General features: G+C 39.4%; 1 protein-coding gene across 29 annotated transcripts in view; it reads right to left on the minus strand.

The window, feature by feature from the left end:
- Positions 1–24469, minus strand: part of ARID1B (AT-rich interaction domain 1B) — a 434918-nt gene that overhangs the window by 302212 nt on the left and 108237 nt on the right. For all 29 annotated transcript variants that reach the window (XR_014844179.1, XM_085022933.1, XM_085022923.1 and 26 more), the window contains one exon: positions 5019–5168. Coding sequence is in view for 28 of the 29 variants with exons in the window: in XM_085022933.1 (XP_084879059.1) it covers positions 5019–5168 (150 nt within the window). In the remaining variant the exon portion in view is untranslated. The remainder of the gene's footprint in view (positions 1–5018; positions 5169–24469) is intronic.

Here is a 24469-nt window from a genome sequence, read left to right on the forward strand (position 1 = left end):
ATCTCCATATGCCACAGGAGCAGCTCTAGAAAATGCAAAAAGACCAAAAAAAAAAAAGTCTACAAATAACAGGATGTGGAGAAAAGGGAATCCTCTACACTATTGGTGGGAATAAAAAAAGGTAAAACCACTATGAAAAACAGTACACAGACTTCTCAGAAAACCAAGGATAGGCTTACCATATGATCTAGCAATTCCACTCCTGGGCATATATCCAGACAAAACTAGAATTCAAAAAGATACAGGCACCCCTATGTTCAAAGCAGCACTGTTCCCAATAGCCAAAACATAGAAGCAACCTAAATCTCCATTGACAGATGAATGGGTAAAGAAGATACAGTACATGTATACAATGGAATACTACTCAGCCATAAAAAAGAACACAATAATGTCATTCACAGCAACATGGACGGAACTAGAGATTATCATACTAAATGAATTAAGTCAGAAAGAGAAAGACAAATACCATATGATATTACTTATATGTGGAAGCTAAAATATGCCACAAACTGATCTATGAAACAGAAATAGATTCACTGACAGAGAACAAACTTATGGTTGCCAAGGGGAAAGGGTTGGGGGAAGGCTGGAGAGGGAGGCTGGGTTAGTAGATATGAACTATTATACATGAAGGGGATAAATAATATCCTACTGTATAGCAGAGAGAACTGTATTCAGTGTCCTCTGATAAACAATAATGGAAAGGAATATTAAAAGAGAGAGTGTGTGTGTTTACATACATACAGCATTGTAAATCAACTATATTTCAATTCAAAAGTTAAATAAAGTGGTGACCTCCAGTAGACTACCCTCCATAATGTGGGTGAGCCTCATCCACTCAGTTGAAGACCTGAACAGAACAAAAAGACCAAGCAAGGGGGTTGTTCTCCCGCAGCCTGCCTTCATGCTTTGTTGCCACGATCGGCTCTCCTGGGTCTCAGCCTGCCAGCCCACATTCAGTTTTGGACTTGCCAGCCTCCATACCTGTTTGAGTCAATTCCTTATAAATCTCTTTATCCTGACCAAAAGGCTGTATATACGTACACATACATACATTTTGCTTCTCTCACGAGACCTAATACAATAGCTTATACAAGAAAAGTGACTTAACCAAGTGGCCATCTAGGAGAAAAAAAAAAAATTAAGTTGGATTAAATCTCTCTCCATAGTGTGGGATAAGTGAAATACAGAGATGAATCTATGGAAATACTACAAAATAACATGAGTTCCTTTGTAACTTCAGAATACGGAAGGTTCATACTCTCACTAAAAAGAAAATCCAGCTATCACAAAAGTAAAGACTGATAATTTTGACCAAATAAAAATTTTTTAAAATTCAAAAAGCCCTTCTGCACCCCCCCCAAATGGTACCATAATCAATGTCAAAAGACAAACGACAAGATGGAGAAGGGTTGTCACTAACTCTTATCATTGACAGAGGTCAATGATACACATCCCTAATATACCCAGTTTTTATGAATCAATGTTTAAGAGGCCAACAATTGAATAGAAAAATTCAAGATTAAAAGATATGAATTACAGTCCAAAAAATAAGGTAAGGTAAACACTTTTAAATGTATGATGTTAAACATCATTTATAACAAGACAAATACAAGTTAAAACTAATTATCAGACTGGCAAAAATCCAGAAGCGGAGTTCCCATCGTGGCGCAGTGGATAACGAATCCGACTAGGAACCATGAGGTTGCGGGTTCGATCCCTGGCCTTGCTCAGGGGGTTAAGGATCTGGCGTTGCCATGAACTGTGGTGTAGGTTGCAGATGTGGCTCGGATCCCATGTTGCTGTGGCTCTGGCGTAGACCGGCGGCTACAGTTCCAATTCAACCCCTAGCCTGAGAACCTCCATATGCCGTGGGAGCGGCCCAAGAAATAGTAAAAACACAAAAATAAAATAAAATAAAATAAAATAAAATAAAATAAAATAAAATAAAATAAAATAAAATAAAATAAAATAAAATAAAATAAAATAAAATAAAAATAAAATAAAATAAAAAAAAAATCCAGAAGCTTCTTAAAACCATGCCCATTGGCACAAGTGTAGGTATCAATGGTGGGAGTATAGATTGGTACAAACCTTGAGAGGAACAATCTAGCTATATTTGCCAAAATTACAACTGCATATATCCAATGACACAGCCAGGAATTTATCCTACAGATATACTCAAACATTTATTAAATGACATATGAAAAACATCATAGCAGTATTGTTTCAATTGCAAATAACTAAAAATAATCTAAATGCCCATCAAAAGATAACTAGGTTAAATACATTATGATATGTCCATAAAACAAAATGAAGCTATAAAAAAGAAAGGAGGATTGCTTTATGTACTCCTTTGGAAAGATCTACAGAAAATAAATTTCAGTGGGTGAGGAAGGGGAATGACAAGAATAGGAGAATGTTTATAGTATATTACAGTGTGCAAACATTTGTGTAAAAATAGGGTAAACAATTAAAATTGGTATATTTTGCTTCTTTGTATAAAGAAACTAAAGAGGAGTTCCCATCATGGCTCACTGGGAACTCCTCTGAGGTCCCTGGACTTGCTCAGCAGGTTAACGATCCGGCATTGCCATGAGCTGCGGTGTAGGTTGAAGACGTGGCTAGACTCTAGAGTTGCTGTGGCTGTGGTGTGGGCCGGCAGCTGCAGCTCCAATTGGACCACTAGCCTGGGAACCTCCATGTGCCAAGGGTGCTGCCCTAAAAAAACAAAACAACAACAACAAAAAAGCTAATTTTTAAAAATTTGACCTGATTTTGAAAATATTCTAGTGGTTATTTTTACTTTGTTTTGGGATAGATTTGGGGAGTGACTATTCTGATTTTGTAGGTGTTAACTATACGTAAAATGCTGGATCTATTTTCCTAGAGAAACTTTCCAAATTTATTTGACCATACAACTCCCTGAAAACCAAAACTGTTCCTGTCAAATCAGACCCTCTGATTAGGCCATCTAAATTAAATCTATCTGATTTCCACTTCATTGTCTCAAAATGAGTTTGCTGAAACTTAAAAAATATTTAGACATTCTATAGTTAGGGAGTATGAAAACATGAAAAAAAAAACTTCTAATATACTTCGAGAAAAATGGGTTTTTTCTCAGAATATATGGCAAATGACAATACATATGTCAAGGAGGTGTTTGGGTTTTTTTTGTTTTTGTTTTTATTTTTTTGGTGGACTGCACCTGCAGCATGCAGAAGTTCCCAGGCCAGGGATTGAACCTGACTCACAGCAGTGACAATGCTGGATCCCTAACCTGCAGAGTCACCAAGGAACACCAAGTAGTCATTTTTATACAATATTTCCTGACATGTAAGTTATTGTATTAAAGTCAATAAAATGGTAATATCAATCAAAGCATAAAATAGTCCTAAACTAAGCACATTAAAATAGTATTCATTAAAATAAGATTTTACCAGTAGTATGCTTTAAATATTTAAATATGAAGGATATTAAATAACTAATTGCCATGTGGAAGAAGTCATCAGCGAATACTTCATAAAGGAAGTAAATTTTGAACTTGGTCTTGAAGGAAATGACAGGCACTCAGAATCTTTAATCAAATTGGTTTTACAATCAGAGATTCATTTTATCACACTAAAGTAAAATGAGTAATGTAATCTCTCTATGAAGTCCTTCTTAAACTTTGATGATATGACAAAACATTCTGTCTACAGAGAAGTTCAATAAGGCTCTGAAAGCTCATGAAAAAGCCTATAACCTTATATCTCATTAAACCTAGATACCAGTCTCTCTCACTTAAAAGAAATGGCACTGAAAGGTTATTTAATTTTCCCTCATCTTAATAAAAGACCAGACTAAGTAACTTTGAAACAATGTACATCCCTACCTCTATAAATTGCTATATATACCAAAATTTTGAAAACATAGATGCAAAAAACAAGATTCTATAGGCTCTTCTAATGTCAGCTATTGTTTTAACATGTTTTGTGTAAAGACATAAACTCTTTGGAACTCTTAAATAAAAGTCATATGGGAAAAGCTTCCAAAGAACATACAAAAATACTTAAGAAATCAGCTGAATTTATTAAAGTTAAGCATCATATATTTATATATTTTACTTAGCATTAACAATCTCTCCAGGCTGTGTAAAAAGCACTTAAAAAACTAAATAGTCAATGCCACTGTCTTCCCTGCTCTTCACCGCCCCACCTCACAAAAAAAGAAAGAAGAGAGCAAAATATAAAATGCAAGGTTACATTGTAATGCTTATGAGTGGAAGTGCTATGGAAGTTTTATCTGAATGTAGAGAATAGGTCCTACGCTCATGATTCCTTTTAATATTACTCAATAACAGTCTCTAAAACAAGATGAAACTAAATCACTATACCAAATGCATATGTATTATTTTTCTGCAAATCATGTAAGCTGAAATACCCAATAACCTAAAAGAGTATTTAATGAGGCTAATTTAAACTAGAAACTGTTTCACATACTGAAAGTACATGATTCCCTTTAGTATTTTAATATATTATAATTGAAGTGATTATCTGTTTATAAGCTAGTTTAAGAAGAATAACACTGCCAAAGGCAACAATGTTTTGATATAGTAGCACTCACCATTAAAATGAAAACAAATCAAAAGAAAGCTTAAGATAAAGATACCATGTATGTGCCAACAAGCAAGATTAAATGATCAATAAAACCATTTTCCTGAATAAGCCTCAACAAACTGACAGAGCACTTTCTTTAAATATTCAGAACACAAACGACAAAGAACATGAAATGACTGACATTTTCTGCTGTCACTAACCAGTAATGTAAGAAGCTATTAAACGAATCATTCTTCCCACTCTTCAATCTCAAACATTCATTCATAAACAAACAGTGTAGGTTACAGTTTTGCATTTTCTCAAAACTACAAATTTTCCCACTGAAAACATAAATTTTTTTAATGGAACAGGAAGATGTCTCAGAACCGTTTTGGCCTTTGAACACAGAACAGGGGCCTGGGGACCAGGAGCTGTGCTCACCTGCTGTGGCTGGTACCTCTGCTGGGACTGGGATGGCAGATACTGCGCCTGCGGGGGAAGGTGCGGAGGCTGTGGCTGCTGGTTGTAGTAAGGCTGCTGGCCCTGCTGGCAGTAACCACTCACACCTTGCTGTCCATACTGAGGGGGCATCTGTCAAGAAGTCAAGCAGGGCAAGTGAGAAAGTCAAAATGTGCAATTCACTGAAATGAAATATGGTTTCAATTCGGCGACATGAAGTGGGTTCTTTGCTAAGCAATTGAATTCAATATTTTTAATATTCTCTCCATTAGATAAGCGGGCAAACTGCCTTCTCACATACTATCAATGAAGGGAAAAACTTAACCTTGCTTTAAAAAATAAAATTTTATCAAATAATTTCACAAAAATGGGGGGGGGGGCTCTTGATATTGATATTTTAAAAAATAGCCTCTGCTAAGAAAGCCAAGAAGCATTATGCTAATCCATTCTCATGCAACACTCATATGCAAATGAACTCCAACCCAAGTTCACTAATATTTTGTAGGATACTTGTGGTTTGGGGGCATGTTTGTTTCAACTAAGGTCAGAATGCCCCAATTACATTTGTAGCAAACACCAGTTACATTAGCAATTCCATTTACTGTTTTTACTAAAAAGAAACAACATTGCTTTACAATCAAAGAAACCCTTTTAGAAAACAATACTATGTATATCAAACAATATAACCATCAATATGAGTTTTTGAAGGAAAGACATTCATAGCTATTCAAGGACAGTATTTTCCAAGTTGATAAAGCAGTTAATGATGTCAAGCAAGGTGTACTGTATTGCAAATACCTGGGATACAGACAAAATGACCTAAAATGAGTCTTCTCCCTCTCTAATTTACACAAAGCTAAAATTTCTTGAAATTACTGCTTTAAAAAAAAAAAAAAAAAAAAAGTCCCTCTACATGCAGTAAATGCACCTCTGATGATATGATAGTTTTTGATGCTCTTTCAAATGAGAAATCTATTGACTGTTTTTTGTTTTTTTTGTTTTTTTCCCCAACTGGGAGAGAGAACAGGAGAGGGAAAGAAAAACAAGTTACCGGAATGGCATTGCTGGAAAGAATGGTGAAGTCAGTTAATACCACAATATGGTCCATTTAAGAACTCTAAGAACTTGAGCCCCTTAAGCCCACATGCTTAAGAATTCAGTCATCAGTTCCAGATACACACTTAAAAAAAGAAGTCACTATAGAATACTGAATGAGGGGAACAGGAATAAAGAGGAAAATATTAAACACTTTGCCTCTAAGACCAATCAGCACAGCAATTTGTAACATATACAATGAAGAAAAAGGGAAAAATAGAAAAAGCTAAAGTTCACATCCCTAGTGCCCCAATCTAGATTATTTTCAAGCTGTTGGCAATGATGACAAAACATTGGGCCACAAGAGTTTATAAATGGCTCACATCACACAGACCCTAAGTTAGTAGAACAGACAAGTTTGTATTGAAAACCATTCAACAGCACAGTTGAATTCTTTGCTTTTATTTATCTTACAGCTTGATATCTCATAATGAATGTATGTCCCTGCCATAAGCCAAGCCAAAGAATTTCCATAAAATACAACTCCACATGCTAGAATACCATATACTACCACAACACATATCCTTCCGTTCAGCACCCATATGTTTGATTTGATATCTAATACTATATTTCACACACAAGCATCTTTGCAGTTTGATTTGAAGCAGTTAGGATAACACTTTGCCAGTGTTAAAATGACTGTAAAGCTCAGTCAACACAGCCAGCAATTCCCCTATGAATTGCACTTTAATATGTTGACTTTCTGGTTTACAGAAACCCTTACACACAATATGGAAGTGTTGGGGAAAGAGGGCTCTATTTTCTAAGCAAGACAACAAGAGGAGGAATAGTGCAGGAGTCTCCTAACACTAGAGCAGCCATGAACTTATTTACTAGAATCTTGCACTATCTATTCCAACTCTGAAAAGCGTGGAAGGGAGGCAGGTAGAGTAGGTGTGAGTGTGAGCAAATCTTCAATGAATGCATAGCAACAATCTGGAGAACACGGCAAGCATCACAGGGGAAACCATCAAAGGCATCTGCTTGGGAGATTTTATTACTGTTACCCAAAATTAAAAACCAACCCATCCTTTTAGATACATGGTCTAATTAGTCAGTGCTAACTAACTGGCCCCTAACTCTCTGAAGAGCCTGGGATAACTTATGGCATAGGTTCTAAGACCTGGGCCTAGGGCCAATTAACTGCATTTGGTTTACTGTCCTTACATAGAAGCCATGCCCGAATGGAGATTACTAAATTCTAGTCTAGCTAAAGAATCTCTGCATTAGAAATAAATGAAATCCAAGTCCAAGTCCTCCTATACCCGAGTTGTATGAACATGATTAATCACATAATGTATTTGTCTTACATCTCCCATCTGCAAAATGGGGCTACCTCCTCTATTAATTCATATTAATATTACAACCTGTAATATAATAATCCTACCTGGAATTCTATACTATTCTATTATTACTTATTAAACAAAAGTTGTAGTAGTATCTCTAAAATATTATTTCCTAGCCAGTACCTTTAAAAAAAACCAATTTCTAAATATAATACTCCAGTTGTCAGGAACTAGTCTTAATTTTTTAAGGACCAATAATGTTTTGATTTAATCAAGATAAATTTAGATGTACGGCTCTCAAAGATCTGTTATATGCTTTTATGACATCTTAAGCCGAACAGTCACTGTTACAAAACCTAAATCAAAGGGTAGAGCCCTAACACCTGGAATGCCCCTAAGCCTCCTGCACAAGCCCCAGAGTAACTCTGGTCTCTCTCTGCCTGCCATCGAGGCACTCAGCCATTGTCACTCTGACAAATACCTTTAACACAATCTGCTGAGGACTGAGAAACCCACTCACTCACTGTTATGAAGGCCCAAGGGACTGTCCATGAGGGCTACTGAGCTTTTATTTTATTGCCTCAAGTTTTGTGAAATCAATTTTGGCTACTGAGAGTCTTTTTGTTTATCTCGTAGTTCTCAACCACATTCAGGGTAAATAAGATTACCAAGCTGTTGGGTGCAAGTGAAATTTAACCAAGAATGAGAATTTCAGGAACCAAGTGCTAAGCACTGAGCACATAAAGCACTTTCAGCTCAGATGCTCCCCCTTCTCTGACCTGCCCAACTGAAACACAGCCCCAGCCACCACAATTCTCAGGCCATTTCTGATATGATTTTTACCACAGGGGAGGGGATGAGATTTAGTCAGTTAACCCCTTATTTTATGTGTTCGTGTGTTTACTCTTTGTCCTCATCATTAAGCTGCACACTCCTACAATCAAGGTACACCTCCTAGAAGAGGCCTGCTACTCAATAAACGTTCGTGGAATAAAAAAAAAAAAAAAAATGAATGTTGTACAATGGACTACTAAATTCTTATTATTACATAAAATTTTAACTAATGCAGGAACTCATTATAAAACTGAAATCACCTGTACCACCCAAGTCTCTGATACACATACGTCAGCTTCATCCAAGAGCCGAAAACACCACACCTCACGGTGACAGCAGCAGAGTGGCCTCGGCTATTACCTGCTAACCCTCCAAGTCACTAGCACCGTGCAAATGCTGATGTTTATCACTGAACTAAACCAAGTGGAAACCTCCAGAAAATGCCCAAGATCAGGGCTTTTCTGTTTCTTATTTTACAATAAGAAAAAAAATTTTACTTCTCTTCTAAATAAAGAAGATCTTCAAGTGGAACATGAGCACACAGGAACACAGGAACAAAAAAAATCTATTTCAATTTTCAAAGAAATATGAATGCTTTCAAATGTTACTGGAGAGGGAAAGTATTCCTAAAAATGATTCATTTCAGTATTTATTTCAGGTAACCACGCTGATAAAGGACATGTCTGTTAACTTTCAAATCTCCCTATGGCGTTAAATGTGCAGAATTCTAGGCCTTACTTTACATTTGACTTTACCCTGAACTCTTGGCTCATTCGTCAAAAACGAAGAAATGATCAGGTTTTTATTCTCTCCTTTTTTCTTTTTAAGAAGTTTTAGAAAGCAGTTTCCCCATTATGTTTCAAGGTGCACTGCCCTAGGACTCAGTTAATTCCTGCTGCAAACACAGACCCATCAAACACTCACATATGTCCCAGGAATAATCTTTAATCCAATACTATTTACAAGAGCCAGAAAGAGGACATAATCTAATTCTAACACAGCAGCTAAACGGGAAAGACAGATTTTGCTATAGTCATACATGGAATTCTGATCATAAAATGTAGAGTTTAGTGGCATTAAGGAGGTTCACATTGTTGTGCCACCATCACAACTACCCATCTCCAGAATCTCACCATCCCATAGTGGAATTCTATTTCCATTAAACAATAACTCCCACTTCTACCTGGTAACCACTACATTGCTTTCTGTCTCTGTGACTTTGGCTAGTCTAGTTTCCTCATATAGATATAACCATACAATGTTTGTTCTTTTGTGTCTAGCTTATTTCACTTAGCTTAATACCGCAAAGGTTTATCCATGTTATGGCATGTATCAGAATTTCATTCCTTTTTAAGACTGAAAAATACTCCATTTTAAGACTATACTACATTTTGTTCATCCAGATAGCCACCGTGGACACCTTTAATGTTCATGAAAAATTACTGCATTGAAAATGGGCATACGAATAACCTATTTAAGTCGTTATTTTACTTCTTTTGGAAATACACCCAGAAGTGGAACTGCTGGATCATACGGTAGTTCTACGTTTAATTTTTTGAGGAACTGCCATACGGCTTTTCACAGCAGCAGTACCATTTTTAATCCCTGCCAGCGGTCCACAAAGGTTACAATTTCTCCACACACTTGAAAATACCTGAAAATTTCTGTTTGTTTTAGTAACAGCCATCCTAATGAGTGTGAAGTGTTGTCACTCGTTATGAGTTTGATTTTCAATTCCCTAATGACTGGTGATATTGAGCATCTTTCTCATGCTTATCAACCACTTGTTTATCTTACTTGGAAAAGTGTATTCAAGTCTTGACCCATTTTTTAATTGGGTTGTTTGGTTTTTGTTGTAGGCATGCTTTATATACTTTGGATATTAATGCCTTATATGATTCTTGATTTCAAATATTTTCTCCTCTTCTGCAGGTTGCCTTTTTGTTCTCTCATAAGAGTCCCTTGATGCACAAAAGTTTTAAAGTTTGACACAGTCCAATTTATCCATCTTTTCTTTTGTTGCCTTGCATCTATTTCACATCCACGAAATCACTGCCAAACTTAACGTCATGAAGCTTTCTGCTATGTTTTCTTCTATGAGTTTTATAGCTTTAGCTCTTATGTTTTTAGGTCTGTGATGTAGTTTGAGTTAACTTTGGTATTTAGTGTAAGGTTAAGGTTCCAACTTCAGTCTTCTGAAAGACCCACTCTTGTTACTCCAGCATATAATTTTCCTTTCAGCTTCAGATCCTTTTGTTCTAAGTAGTACAGTTTGATTTGGTATCTACGCTTCTCTCCTGTATTAAATGTGTACAATTTAACACACTGTATGACCTGTTTACATGAGGTTTAAATACAGGGAAAATGAATTTATAGTGATAGAAATCACAACAGTGGTTGTGGGATATAGGGACTAGCTAGAAAGAGGCATGAGGAAACTTCTGTGAGTGATGAATTATGGGGTGGTGCTTTCATGAATGCATTTGTCAAAACTCACTGAACTGTCTACTTAAGTTCTGAGCATTTCATTGTGTATAAATTATATCTTGAACATGTGTATGTACACTTAATACTGAAGAAGGCATTCAAACATTTAACCTCACATTTTTTATAGTATATCTATGTTAAACCATTCCTGCCTAGATGTAAATTTCCTAGTGGATAATTAAATAGTAACTATTCTTAGGGGAGTAACAGGGAGTTTCCATATTTCCAATTTACATAATTCTAAAATATTACACAGCAAATAATAATAAACTAGTCATGGTGAGTATGTAAATTCAACTATTTCAGGCAAGTCACAATATGTATACAAACAATGTCCGTTCAATTCAGAATTCTACTTTTGAGAATTTATCTTAAGGAAAAATATGAAACAAGAGCACAAAGACATGTCTGGCGAGGAGTTCACCCTGCCTCCAGGACAGCACCCTGACTCAAAAATATGAAAAAAGCTTAAATGTCTAAATGTACATCAACAGAGACTGGTTTAAAAGAGGGGGAGTAACGATATTTTATTTCAATAAAATATTACAGAGCCATTACAATTAATTAATCTAATTGCAGATAAGCTATATTGAATAGCAAGGAAATCATACAATGGATTATTGAGATGGGACTTAAGGAGTAGCAGATTATAAAACTATATATATATATATTAAATATGAAAATCTGTGTATGTGTGGTGAGTAAAGAATTAACAAGCCTAGGACACACATCAAATGTCACGTATCATTTCTTAAACCGATTCTGTGTTTTCCGTGAATTTAGAACTAAATGACATTTATTTTGAATATTGCTGTCTAAGAATTATATAAAAAAAACTATAACAATTTATATTTAATGGCAGAAAGCTCCTTAATTTTTACTTGTTTTTCACAATGAATTTGAGCCCTTCTAGGTAAATTCTACAAAATGGGAAGGCAAAGAGCATAGTAAAAATCATGAGTTCACAAAAGCTACATGTTAGTCATTACCTCGGCAAATTCTGCTGGCTTCTGATTTCACAGAAAAAGCAAATACTGTTTTTCATGCATAAGAGACAGACCGAAAATTCCCCACAGCTAGGAACTCAGATGCTTAAGCTGATGTGTGGCTGAACCAACTGCCTGAGAAAATTTTATTATGTCAACATGTCCAGTCAAAAATAATGTGCTAGAAGGTAATAAATAAAGTTTACAAGGTCAAATTCTACAAATGCTCCACAATCTGCAGTCCCTTAAGCTAAGTTCCCAATTGAGATTTCTAAACAATTTACATGTTTTTTAAGTTCACTTTCTTATTTTAAAAAGAAATACAAATCCTGTCTTGGGCTTGTCTACGAAAAAAAAAGAAACAAAAACAAAAACCTCCACAACTTCCTGAAATTATCCCTGCATGCTTGAAAGGTGAGAAACAATCAACAAACACACACTGAGTGCTTACTGTATGCACTGTACACTGAAGCTCTTATGTTTGTTCAGATTTTGTCAAGTTTCCCTTCAGTAACAGAAAAAGACAATGTGAGGCTGAAGGAGTCAGCAAAGCAGTCAAGGGTCAAGCAGTGTCTAAACTCCAGAACAGGCTTGATGACCAACCACACAAACAAGCTCGTTACACAGCTCACGTTGCTATGGAGCCCACTTCCATTTCTGTCTGTGCCCTCGTTCCTAACAGATAACTTCCGGGCTATAAACACTGCTGTTGTTTAACAGACTGAAAAATACCTGAAATATCAGAGCACTCATTTAGCTTAAAAAAATCTTTTTAACTCCTATCAGAAAATAGATGTACTTTTCAACTTGTGAAATGAAACTGCAAAGTTCTCATTTGTCATCAGCAATATCCTTTTCAATGACAAATTTTGCTTTCTAAAACTTCCTTACCAGGTACACACAGTATAAGATTATACACATAATCAGTTGAAAATAACATAAATATTCTAACGCCTCTGTATTTAGCAAATCACAGCTTAATGAGCACTCGGTCAGACCAACATTCTCCAGAGTGAATGCTCTGCATTTGGCTGTGGGAACTAAATGGTAGTGCCTCTCATGACCTCAATTTCCAAAAGTCAGCGGTATGTCCTCAACAGCCTTTATTTCCTCTTCATCTCATGAATTTATTTATACCTTTCTTAGATTAATTTATTAAATTTATTTCTAGTCCATGCCACCTTCTGAAGGTAACAAGTTCTGGAATATTATTATCCATTTTGTAAAGTGGTACATCCTGTAGTTTTCATAAAATTAACTCCAAGTTTCAAGGAGTGCCCCCTAATGCTAGTACATGGAATCTGATTAACAAATGTATGGTCATCCAGCACGAGCAAGGCTTTTTCTTTCTACCAGATCAGAGATTCCCTGTCAACTGCTATCTCCCCACTCGATCCCTTGATTATTTGCATTGCCTTATCTAAACTGCTTTCACTCTGTTAGTCTTTACTGTAGAAGAGCAGCTAAAATAGTGTAAATGATATCAAAGGCACAACAAGCACAGACATACATAAAAGTAAAATCACTTTTCTACTTACTTTTTAAAACAAACCACTAGTACACATTTTGTATTTTTCTCTGCCTCCTAACTACAGATGTTTTCACCTTTCTTTCCAGGTCAGCCAATTAGAGGAGGTTTTGTGTAAGTATTCATAAAACGCAGGCATTCACGGGCAGTAAATGCTTCCTCATTTACAACCAGTGTTAAGTCTCACTGTACACAAAATTAACACACAAGTGTATAATTGTAGTTTTATGCTCAAGTGCCCTAATTATGCACTTTAAAACACTTTTTTCCCAAGGATCCATGGAGGGCATTCGATATCACAGATCTAAAAGTCTACAGTGCTTTTCTGACAAAACAGAAGCATAACAAGAAGAAAAGCCACAGCTTCAGAAAGTATCCATACAAGTACAAGAGAATAGATTTCATTCTAAAATTTTACCTAAAAAAGGACATATTTCCAATTTATATGAATGGGAGGGGGTCTACCTAAGGGGAAAAGATTATTGATTCATATCACCTTTTTTTTTTTTTTTTTTTGGTATTTTTCTAGAGCTGCTCCCACGACATATGGAGGTTCCCAGGCTAGGGGCTGAATTGGAATGTAGCCTCCGGCCTACGCCAGAGCCACAGCAACGTGGGATCTGAGCCACATCTGCGACCTACACCACAGCTCACGGCAACGCCGGATCCTTAACCCACTGAGCAAGGGCAGGGACCGAACCTGCAACCTCATGGTTCTTAGTCGGACTCATTAACCACTGAACCATGACGGGAACTCCCATATCACCTATTCTTGAAGAAAACAGAACCAGCATACCAAAACAAGTGGTCTAAGAGTTCCCTGGTGGCCTAGCAATTAAGGAAGGGTTCAGTGCTGTCACTGCCCGTGACTTGGGTTCCATCCCTGGCCCAAGAACATCCGCATAAAGCAGGTGTGGCAAAAAAAAAAACTCCAAAATATTTCATGAATAGGAGTTCCTATCACAGCTCAGTGGTAACAAACCCAACTAGTATCCATGGAGATGCAGGTTTGATCCCTGGCCTAGCTCAGTGGGTTAAAGGATCCAGCATTGCTGTGATCCTGGCCTAGCTCAGTGGGTTAAAGGATCCAGCATTGCTGTGAGCTGTGGTGGAAGTGGAAGATGCGGGTCAGGTCCCATGTTGCGGGCCAGCAGCTGCAGCTCTGATTCAACCTCTAGCCTGGGCACCTCCATGTGCCATAAAAAGACCCCCCCCCCAAAAAAAAAAGATAAAATTGCGCCTACGAGTCCGCATGCCTTATTGATATAATAAGCAGAAAAAAACTGAACAGTAAAAGGAACCTTGCTCACTTTTAATGCAGAAGCTTTGACACTGAGGTTACCAGCATTTACATTTAAAACAAAATGAAAAATAAGTATTTTCCATACCAAACACATGCAGTCATTTTTACACGAGAGAATCATAACTATGGGAATGCACCAGCATGGCTTGCACAAAGCCCTACTTCCAGGAAGCTCACAGTGTGCAGAGAAATAAGGGGCTCTGAGGCCACCTACAGCTATAAATAGGTCAATTCTGCTACCAGAAGCAAAATTTTCCTAGTAAAAGCTACTTAAAAATAAAAATAAATAAATAAAAATAAAAGAAGAAGAAGAAGAAGAAGAGAAGGAGATGGTGGGGAGAGGGCCTCTGGTGCCTCACAGCGTTTCAGTTGTCTCCACTTAGGAAAGCACGTTCCCAAGAAAACAGGTGCATGATGTCATTTATCTGGTAATGAATACATCTCACTGAAAAGCAATCTGGAGCTTCCGTTTTTCATGTTATATTATTACCCAAACTGCAATAGGAGTTCTGAATTGGTGAATATAATCTTTGAGTTGTTTTCATTCTTTATTTTATTTTATGTTTTGTCTTTTTCCTTTTCTAGGGCCGCTTTCCACAGTATATGGAGGTTCCCAGGCTAGGGGTCTAATCAGAGCTATAGCCACCGGCCTGTGCCACAACCACAGCAACGCGGGATCTGAGCCACACCTGTGACCTACACCACAGCTCACAGCAACGCCGGATCCTTAACCCACTGAGAAAGGTCGGGGATCGAACCCGCAACCTCATGGTTCTTGGTCGGATTCGTTAACCACTGCGCCACAACAGGAACTCCTAAGTTGTTTCCATTCTTTAAAAAAAATATATAAAAGGATTACAAAATCAAAAGCCAAAACAGTACAACAGTACCTCACACACATGTTAGAACAGCAGGGTTTTCTAATAAGACTTTAAAATAAGTGTGAGGCTCCAGTATGCTCATGTTTTTCAAATCCACCCACTTGGTCCACACGCACATGGTAAGAACACCACTTAGCACAGGTAACAATGGAAATATGCGGCAGTACAACGGATGGGAACTATAGAAGGAGCTCCTTGCCTAGCTGCCCTTCTGGCCGGAGACTTCTATTTTTATAAAGCACAAAAGGGGAGCCAAAAAGCTTTACCACATTCCCATATAAACGCAGCTGCCAAAATGGATGTGCCAAAGGGGAATTTCAGAGCATTTTAAAGAGATAACCTTTGCTGAGGCTGCAATGTCAACTTTGTAACCGCATGACTGGAACATGTGCAGCGAATGCGAGATTGAAAAGACCGCTCTGTTGGAGAACTATGGAGTAGGGGAAACAGAGAAAACAGGGATTTACCAGAATCCGACCAGAATTTTAAAACAGCCAATGGAGAGACAAGCAACTGGTATCTTCTACAGAGGGGAACTTGATGGAGGGGTGGATAGGGGAGCGACCACTCATGGCATGAACTTTCTACCTTGAGATATAAAAACTCAGGCATTTAAATTCCGTGTGTGTGTGTGAGTGTGTGTGTGTGTGTGTGTGTGAGTGTGTGTGTGTGTGTGTGTGGTTTTTTAATACAGCTTTGGAGTGTTTTGCTGTTTCATTGAAAGAGTCAAGGAGGAGAACTTATGTGGTTTCATTTTTTCAAAAGTCTAAGTCCAGAGTTCCCATCGTGGCGCAGTGGTTAACGAATCTGACTAGGAACCATGAGGTTGCGGGTTCAGTCCCTGCCCTTGCTCAGTGGGTCAAGGTTCTGGCGTTGCCATGAGCTGTGGTGTAGGTCGCAGACGCGGCTCGGATCCTGCGTTGCTGTGGCTCTAGCGTAGGCTGGCAGCTACGGCTCCGATTCAACCCCTAGCCTGGGAACCTCCATATGCCACGGGAGCGGCCCAAGAAATGGCAAAAAGACAAAAAAAAAAAAAAAAAAAAAAAAAAAAGTCTAAGTCCATCCTTTGTAGATGCGACCTGTTTGCTTCTATATCTTCCTGTATTTTTTTCTTTCCTGCCCCCTCCCCAAAGAGAGAAAGAGAAAGGGAGGGAGAGAATGATTTTAATAACTGAGTTTATAAAAACGTGAGTTAAAACCACCAAGACCCTCAAAAACGGGTGTTTCAAAAACTATATTGCTTTAAAACATGGTCCTGTAAAAACACAAGTCGAAGTGCTCTATAAGAAACTTTTAAAGGAGAAACATGTACTCACCAATCTATCCACCCCTGCATGTAAATGGTGTATAAGGTGAAAGACGCATGAATGCAGAAAACTAACAGCAACGGTAATGCAAAAGGGTCAGACGTCTCCACACATCATGGCCAAAACCCAAAGCTGGCTTCCTTTGAGGCTTTGGGAATCCAGGAGACAGAAGAACCTAAGAAGAGACAATCCCGGGGACGAACCCGTACGGGCACCTTTACTGGCATGCTCCCTGAGCAGAGGCACTGCTACTGACTCGGAGGACAGGGAGGCAGCTGCAGGCTTTGCCCTGTGCTACCCAGGGACCGAAGAAGCTTCCAATGACCATTACCTCGCTAGTCGTGTTATTTTTTGCCCTGACCTTCAGAAGGGATTCATGACAAATAATGAGGAGTGAGAATAAAGGAGTCCTTTTCCATTAGAAGGTGTTTCTACTACGAACCCATCCCCTCTCATACATCAGTGATTTCTCCCCTGAACCCCACCTGCAAAGGTAAGACTAGAGGAAATAAATATGTATATTAGTGGTTGAAAAACAGACTCCTTGAATTTTACTCTCTGGATCACAGAATGGGGGGGGGGGCCTCAAGAATATATCCAGCACACACAGTCACATATTTGGGTCAATAAACTACTGTTTTAGACTGAAAATACACAACCATTCCCCAACCTCAGAAGGCTAAGCCTAGTTACATGTTATTATAAATGACTTTATCATGCACTATTGCAACCAGCAGAGACTTCAGAGACCACCAGCTCAACTCTCCTTATTAACACCAAGAAGCTAGGGTCAAGGGTTAAGAAACCTGCACAATTTCACCCAGCTGGAGTCACAAACACAACTCTGTGCGCACACCCCTCCCCATCCATGGCCCCTTCCACTCTCCCAGGACACTCGGTCATCAACTAAAAGGACCAGGGAGGAGCAGGTACACGAAGCATGGAGTCACGCAGGAAAAGCAAAAGGGCGCTTGGGAGACCTCGCTCCGTTCTCGAAGAGAGTAGCAGTAAGAGCAGACAAAACTACTGGGGAGCCCAACGAACAGAAGAGAAGCAGCTGGACTGCGAAGGGGTTGAAAAATGGGAGACAGGTGAATACAAGCACAATGGTTACAGATGAGACATCCACACAAAATTTCTTCTGTTTTTAAATACTGAAATTAGAAAATATTAGGACATAAAATTTCTACCAATACAAATATCATATACTCAAGGCAAAAGTGAGGAGGGTCTCATTTTGAGTTATTTAGCATCTAAGTTTCACCAATAAACTAGTGATATTGGATAAGTTTAAAGAGGCGTTTCATTATGAGGTTGAGACAGTCTGAGGAAATGACGCTTTGGATAAAATATCAAAGCCCTTGAAATATAAATATATTTCAAAACAAATATTTATAGAAAAGAGAAAATCATTTAATTATTTCCCCTGAGATTTGCAATTTTTTCCTTATTTCATCAGATGGAATGAAAATTGCCATGTGCCCAAAATTCCCAAAATACTGGTCAGGAAAAAATATAGGATGTTGACATTTAAAATCATTAATAGAAAGAGAGTTCAGGAGGGGTGGATAGCGGAAGATTTACTCAATGCAGGATTTTCAACAAATTAAATGTTTCAGTTCTTTCTCTACTGTCTCTTCTATTTTAAAACATTAAAATCAGACATTCTTAGAAGCAGCCTAAATGTCCATCGATAAACGAATGGATTAAGATGTGGCATTTATATTTATATATTCTCACACACATATACATACACACACAATGCAATATTACTCAGCCATAAAAAAGTGAAATAATGCCATCTGCAGCAACATGGACGGACCTTCGGTTTATCATACCAAGTGAAGTGAGCCAGGCAAAGACAAGTACCACACATACAGAACCAAAAAAATGATACAAGTGAACTTAAACACAAAACAGCAGTAGACCCAGAAACAGAGAAAACAAACTTGAGGTTATCAAAAGAGAGAGAGACGGCAGGGAGGGAAAAACAGGAGTTTGGGATTAACATATACACACTACTAGATATAAAATAGATAACCAGTAAGGAACTTGTGGACAGCACAGGGAACCAGAGTCAACATTTTGCAACAACCTATAAAGGAAAAGAATCTAGAACAGAATATATATACACACATATATACACGTATATAGAACTGAATCACTTTGGGCACGTGAAACTGACACAATACTGTAAATCAACTGTACTTCAATTAAAAAACAAAATTTGACATTAAAAAATTAAAAAATAAATTAGACAGTCTAACCTATTCATTTTGAAACAAAACAAATATCAAACTATCCCCAAAAAACAATCCTTGAGTAACTTTGCAGGTATGTCAGTAGGTACTAGGGTAATACAAAGCCATTTAACTATTTTGCTAAAACATGAAAGGGTGTAAAATAATTGTCCTAAGATACAGTTCGCCAATCCAACGGCAAATAAAGACAACTGGGCCAAAATATTTCCTATTAGACCATATTCTAATTCTATTTTAACTATAAAAAACCCAATTTCTTACATTACCTTTAAAAGTAAAAAGCCAGATTTCTTTTCTCTTTTGTTGTTGGCCTACACCACAGCCACAGCGATGCAGGGTCCAAGTGGCATCTACAACCTACACCACAGCTCACTCAATGCCGGATCCTTAACCCACTGAGTAAGGCCAGGGATCAAACCCAAGTCCTCACGGATACTAGCTGGATTCGTTACCTCTGCACCATGATGGGAACTCCAAAAGCCAGATTTCAAACAGTATACCACAATAATTTTCACCTTAATAAATACTTTAAAAGATTCATTGTACATATTATTGGGAGGGGGGTAGTTTCTAACTATTCATTTGACACATTTAGTTTCCTTTCAAGAATAGCTGCTTAGAGTTCCCGTTGTGGTGCAGTGGAAACGAATCCGACTAGGAACTATGAGGTTGCAGGTTTGATCCCTGGCCTCGCTCAGTGGGTTAAGGATCCAGCGTGGCCGTGAGCTGTGGTGTAGGTTGCAGATGCGGCTCAGATCTGATGTTTCTGTGGCTTTGGCTGTGGTGCAGGCCGGCAGCTACAGCTCTGATTTGACCCCTAGCCTGGGAACTTCCACGTGCCTGGGTACGGCCCTATTACCAGACCAGTGAGGTCCATCAGAGCAGCAAGGTGACACTGAGGTCAGGAAGTCTCAGGACCAGGTCTGAGCACTAGTCATTTTCCAACCGGAGCTACTACATTCAGTAATCCTCACAATCACTTAAAACCTACAGCTACTTCTCACCGCCAGAGAAAAGAAGTACACCACCAGTATCTGGTCATGTGGTGCTTCCCGAAACCTCTTTCCAATGTCCTCCACGCCCCTTCCTGGTGGGAGCCCATTAAACCTAGAAATCTCTGCCACCCCCTTAGCAGACTACAATCCCCGCTTATGCCCAGGACAAATGAACCCTGTTAGGGTTTGGACATGCCACCCTGAGCAGGTCCTAATCCTCCTGAAGGGAACTCGCCACCGCACAGGAGCCTCCAGGTGGCTGACTCCGCTGAAGGCTCCTTCTGGGGCTTTGCTGGATGCAGGCTGCTTAGCTGGTCAGTCCCCGACATGGCTGATGTGGAGGGAGTCGACCTGCCCTGGAATTAAGTAAATCAAGTGGCTGTGGTTTCAATTTTCTAACAGACTGTCCTGCAAATAGGCCGTATTCTAATTTTATTTTATCTCAACTACAAAAAAAAAAAAAAAATCTTAAATTTCTATTAGAAGAAAAAGGGGATGAGGAATCAAAAGAGCTAAAAATACTGAAGGTTAATCCGAGCAATGGCTTTCAAATGTTTCGGTTTCAAATCAAAAGAAGAATTATGTTTTATATCACAACTTTGAACACACGTGACACCCTTACTACATGTGATGCAGTCACTTTTTTTTTTTTTTTTGGTCTTTTTAGGGCCACACCTGCAGCATATGGAAGTTCCCACGCTAGGGGTAGAATCAGGGCTATAGCCGCTGGCCTACACCACAGCCACAGCAACTCGGGATCCGAGCCGCATCTTCAACCCATTAGCAATGCCCAATTCTTAATCCACTGATGGAGGCCAAGGACTGAACCCACATCCTCATGGATACTGATTGGGCTCATTATCCCTGAGCCACTACGGAAATTCCCCATATTTTGTTTATATTCAAATTCTTTCCCTTTTTAAAAATTTCTGGTTGCAGCTTAATACATGGCTTTCATGCTCCCACTAATGGGTCACAATGACTACTTGAAAAGGCACTGCACTGAGGAATGTTTTTTTTTTTTTTTCAGAGCATCTCTGGGAAAGCTGTTCCAAGTGGTATCGTACCAAAATAAACTGGTGTCCATGGATATTGGTTCCTGAAGTTCCTTTCCCCTGACCTGCAGCTGCCATGGACCCACAACACCACTGCCAGACCATGAGAACCACTGCTGACTAGAGAGAGCAGAGAGAAGACAAACTGCAACAGAGCAAGATAACCGCACCTCCTGCTCAGAGAGGAGACAGCAGCTCCCAGAGGGAGTTAGGAGTCACTCCAAGAATGGGCCAAAGAGAGACAGGAGGCGGGAGCGGCCAGGTAAGGATCCTGGGCAGACTCAGGAGAGGCAGGGCCTGCAAAGGTGAGCAAGAGACAAGGGCCAGAGACGCTGCAACTCAAGCCTCCGGCTGGAGGGAAGAAATGACACAGAATCGCCAAGGAGGTGAAGCAAGGACAAGGAGATGGGAGTAAAATGTCAAAGGTAAAGAGGAAAAGAGAAAGAGCTATGGCTTTGTGATTTTCCCAAGGACCCCAAAAGAAGAAACGTGATACCTCACAGGGACAAGGCAACATATTTGGGGGTTGGGGGGGGGGGGCACAGATGACCTTAACTGGAAATCCTGGCCACCACATCCCTGGGTGATTCTGAGGCTCCCCAGCAGTGAGTTCTTTGTCAGGTTTGTATGAATATTTAGGCAAATAATCTCTCTGGGAAAAATACTTGGGGAAAACATTTATAACTATGACTACCTAGAATGTGCAATAATGCTACCGAGAAGAATCAGGACTGTTAACAAACCATCGAGACAGAGGATGCTCACCAGACAGACTCTCAGAGGCAGAGAGGCCCCAGGTAAGACGCTGCCAGAACAGGGTGTGTCACAACCCTTCCCGACCAACCGTCACAGGGAAACAAAAGGAACTGAAGACAATTGTATTGGCTGAGTTTGCCCCTTAGAAGATAAAGAAATTAAGCTGCGAACCTCTCCTCTCGTCCCGTTCCGCCTGTACTCTTTCATCCTCTCCTTACTTCGGTAGCGACCGCGAGGCCTCAGTATGAAACCCTCTACACTGCAAATTACAGGATAAAGCTAATCAGCTCTGATTCTTTACTCCAAACAATTTCACACAATAACCACTGGGAAGATGTTATTATAAAAACTGTTCATTGTCATCAGCTAATCCCCCCCAAATTCATGACAATATCAATACTTCTTATTTACACAGCACTTCAAAGCTTTTTTAACTTTTTTCTCATTTAACTCTGTGGCAATTCTATGAAAAAGCGTAGCACTGACTCTCCTTTCACAGAGAAACTTCTCTGTGACGGTTCTAAGAGTATGTGGCCACTTGGTGACAGAATCAGTGAGAGAGGTCTGGTCTCCTGATTCAAGACACCACAGTACTGAAAGAGAAAGATCTGGCAAGACACCCTCCGAGTTGGTATCTGCATCTACGCTTTGTTTTCCCAAATGGATTCTGAACTTCTCTGTGTTTTCCATTATACCACAGGTATTGATTCGACCTTTTATTGAGCAATAAAGTGTTGAAAGACTCTTTCTAGGCCCTGTAGGAGATAGAAATGTGAATAAGACAAAATCCCTGCACATAAGCAGCTTACAAGCAGAAGAGAGAGATAATACATGTTTACAATTAAGAATAAATAGGAAGCTTTTGAGCAGTAACACAGCAGAGAAGGGAGCAGGTACATTCCATGCGAAGACCTGGGGGCACCAGTGCTAGAACATCAGGAAATGCTGCTCAGGCCAGAAGTACTGGGCCGAGGCCTGGAGGGAGGCCCCAACTCTCAATGGGCAGAGAAGAGAAAAAAGAGGAATCTGTTGGGTAACAGAAACCCAGCTGGGGAAGACAGGACCACATCAGGGCATGAGGAATAACTAGTTGTGTGCAGTGTGAGGTCATGCTAGAGAAGAATTCTGATTAATCCCCAGGCTACACTATGCACAAAGCAGATACTTAAACAAACCAAAAGGAGAAAAAAACAAAAAAACAAAACACTGGCTGGATGAATAGATGACTGTGTAGTAAATTAGCACAGTTCATTTAAAAAAAAACACATGTATGAATTATAACCCAAGAGAATGAATTATAGTTATTTCTCAAAAATCAACTGCAAATTGTTCTTCGAAAAACTCTAAGCCCATGAGCGCGTCCACCCTTAGCACATTCACCTGCAGGATGCCTCCTTACAGTACTCCTCTTTTTCATATTAATCCAAATAAGCCACTGGTAAGGAGGTCAACTTTCTGCCCTCCGAAATCAAATACTGCATTTTGAGACCATGCAATAATATTTAAGGAATACCTATCATTTGGGAATTACATAAACAAACACTGAGCATGCCCCAATGAGTACCACTTAGACTAAAATTCCAATAATGAATGATGAAAGTAGTCAAATACTGAGGTACAGGAACCCATACAATCCACAGACTCCCTGAAAAGTGAGTGATCGAGAGCTAAAGACAACACATGTGTGCACACTAAGAGAGAGAACCTGAACACGGTACAGGTGAGATACACACACACACACACCCCCTATTTATTTGAAAAATAAAACTACTAAAAGTTATCTAATTTCTTCAAATCTCTTTTGGCATATCAGGAATTTCAAATCTTAGCCAAAATTTCAAATACCACATCACATAGCAAACTTCAACCCAGGTCCTGAACACTGAAATTGGCTTGCTGAGGTTAGAGGAGGGGCCACAGAGAGGGAGGGGGGGGCTGGGGGCTGGGGTGTCTCGCTTGGGCCCAGTTACAAGTCAGTCACCTGGCGGAGCTGTGGAAAGCCAGGCAGGCCCAGGGCAACACACCGCGACAGGGCGGCTGCGCAGCCACGCAGGAGCCTGAATTTTAAAGTCCTTCTAACCTCTGTCAGGCCAACAAGACCTTCTCTACCTATCAAGCTTCCAAAGCCTTTCTCTGCATTAGAAATACAAGAAAATGATTACACAACTGTCATCAACATAAAATCTGTTTCCTGTGCAAAATTAACATTTACGAAAACAAGAAAAACTCAGTAACTACCACCCACCAAAGCCATCAGTACTTTTTCTTATGCAAACCTTACACAATATATTTATGACATAATTATAAACCTCTACTACTCTACCTAAAGCATTACGCTTGACAATTTAAACAGGACACTGACGTATCATCTGCCCCGCAAAGGCTCTGGGGTGAGCGGCTGTCTCTGCCCCCGTCACGACGATCTCCCTGGTTCCCTCCCTCTCCCTCAGTTTCCACCCTCCCTTCTCGCCTCAGTGGCGCCCTCCCTGGCTCTCTGGACAATGACAGGCCCATGCCTCCCTCCCTAGAAACCTCTCTCTTCTCACTCCCAGCCTCCCCCGCCCCACTCCGTGACATTAACCTGCCCTCTGTTACCACCTGGCCCCCACCTCATGCCTGGAATACACCTTGGTGGCTGGGGGTGGGGACCTGCGCTGAC

The sequence above is a fragment of the Sus scrofa genome, chromosome 1 (genome assembly GCF_054392235.1).
Source record: "Sus scrofa isolate SSC_HxYL_T2T_F1_AM1 chromosome 1, Sscrofa_HxYL_maternal_Yorkshire_Landrace_v2.0, whole genome shotgun sequence".
NCBI classification, from domain to species: Eukaryota; Metazoa; Chordata; class Mammalia; order Artiodactyla; family Suidae; genus Sus; species Sus scrofa.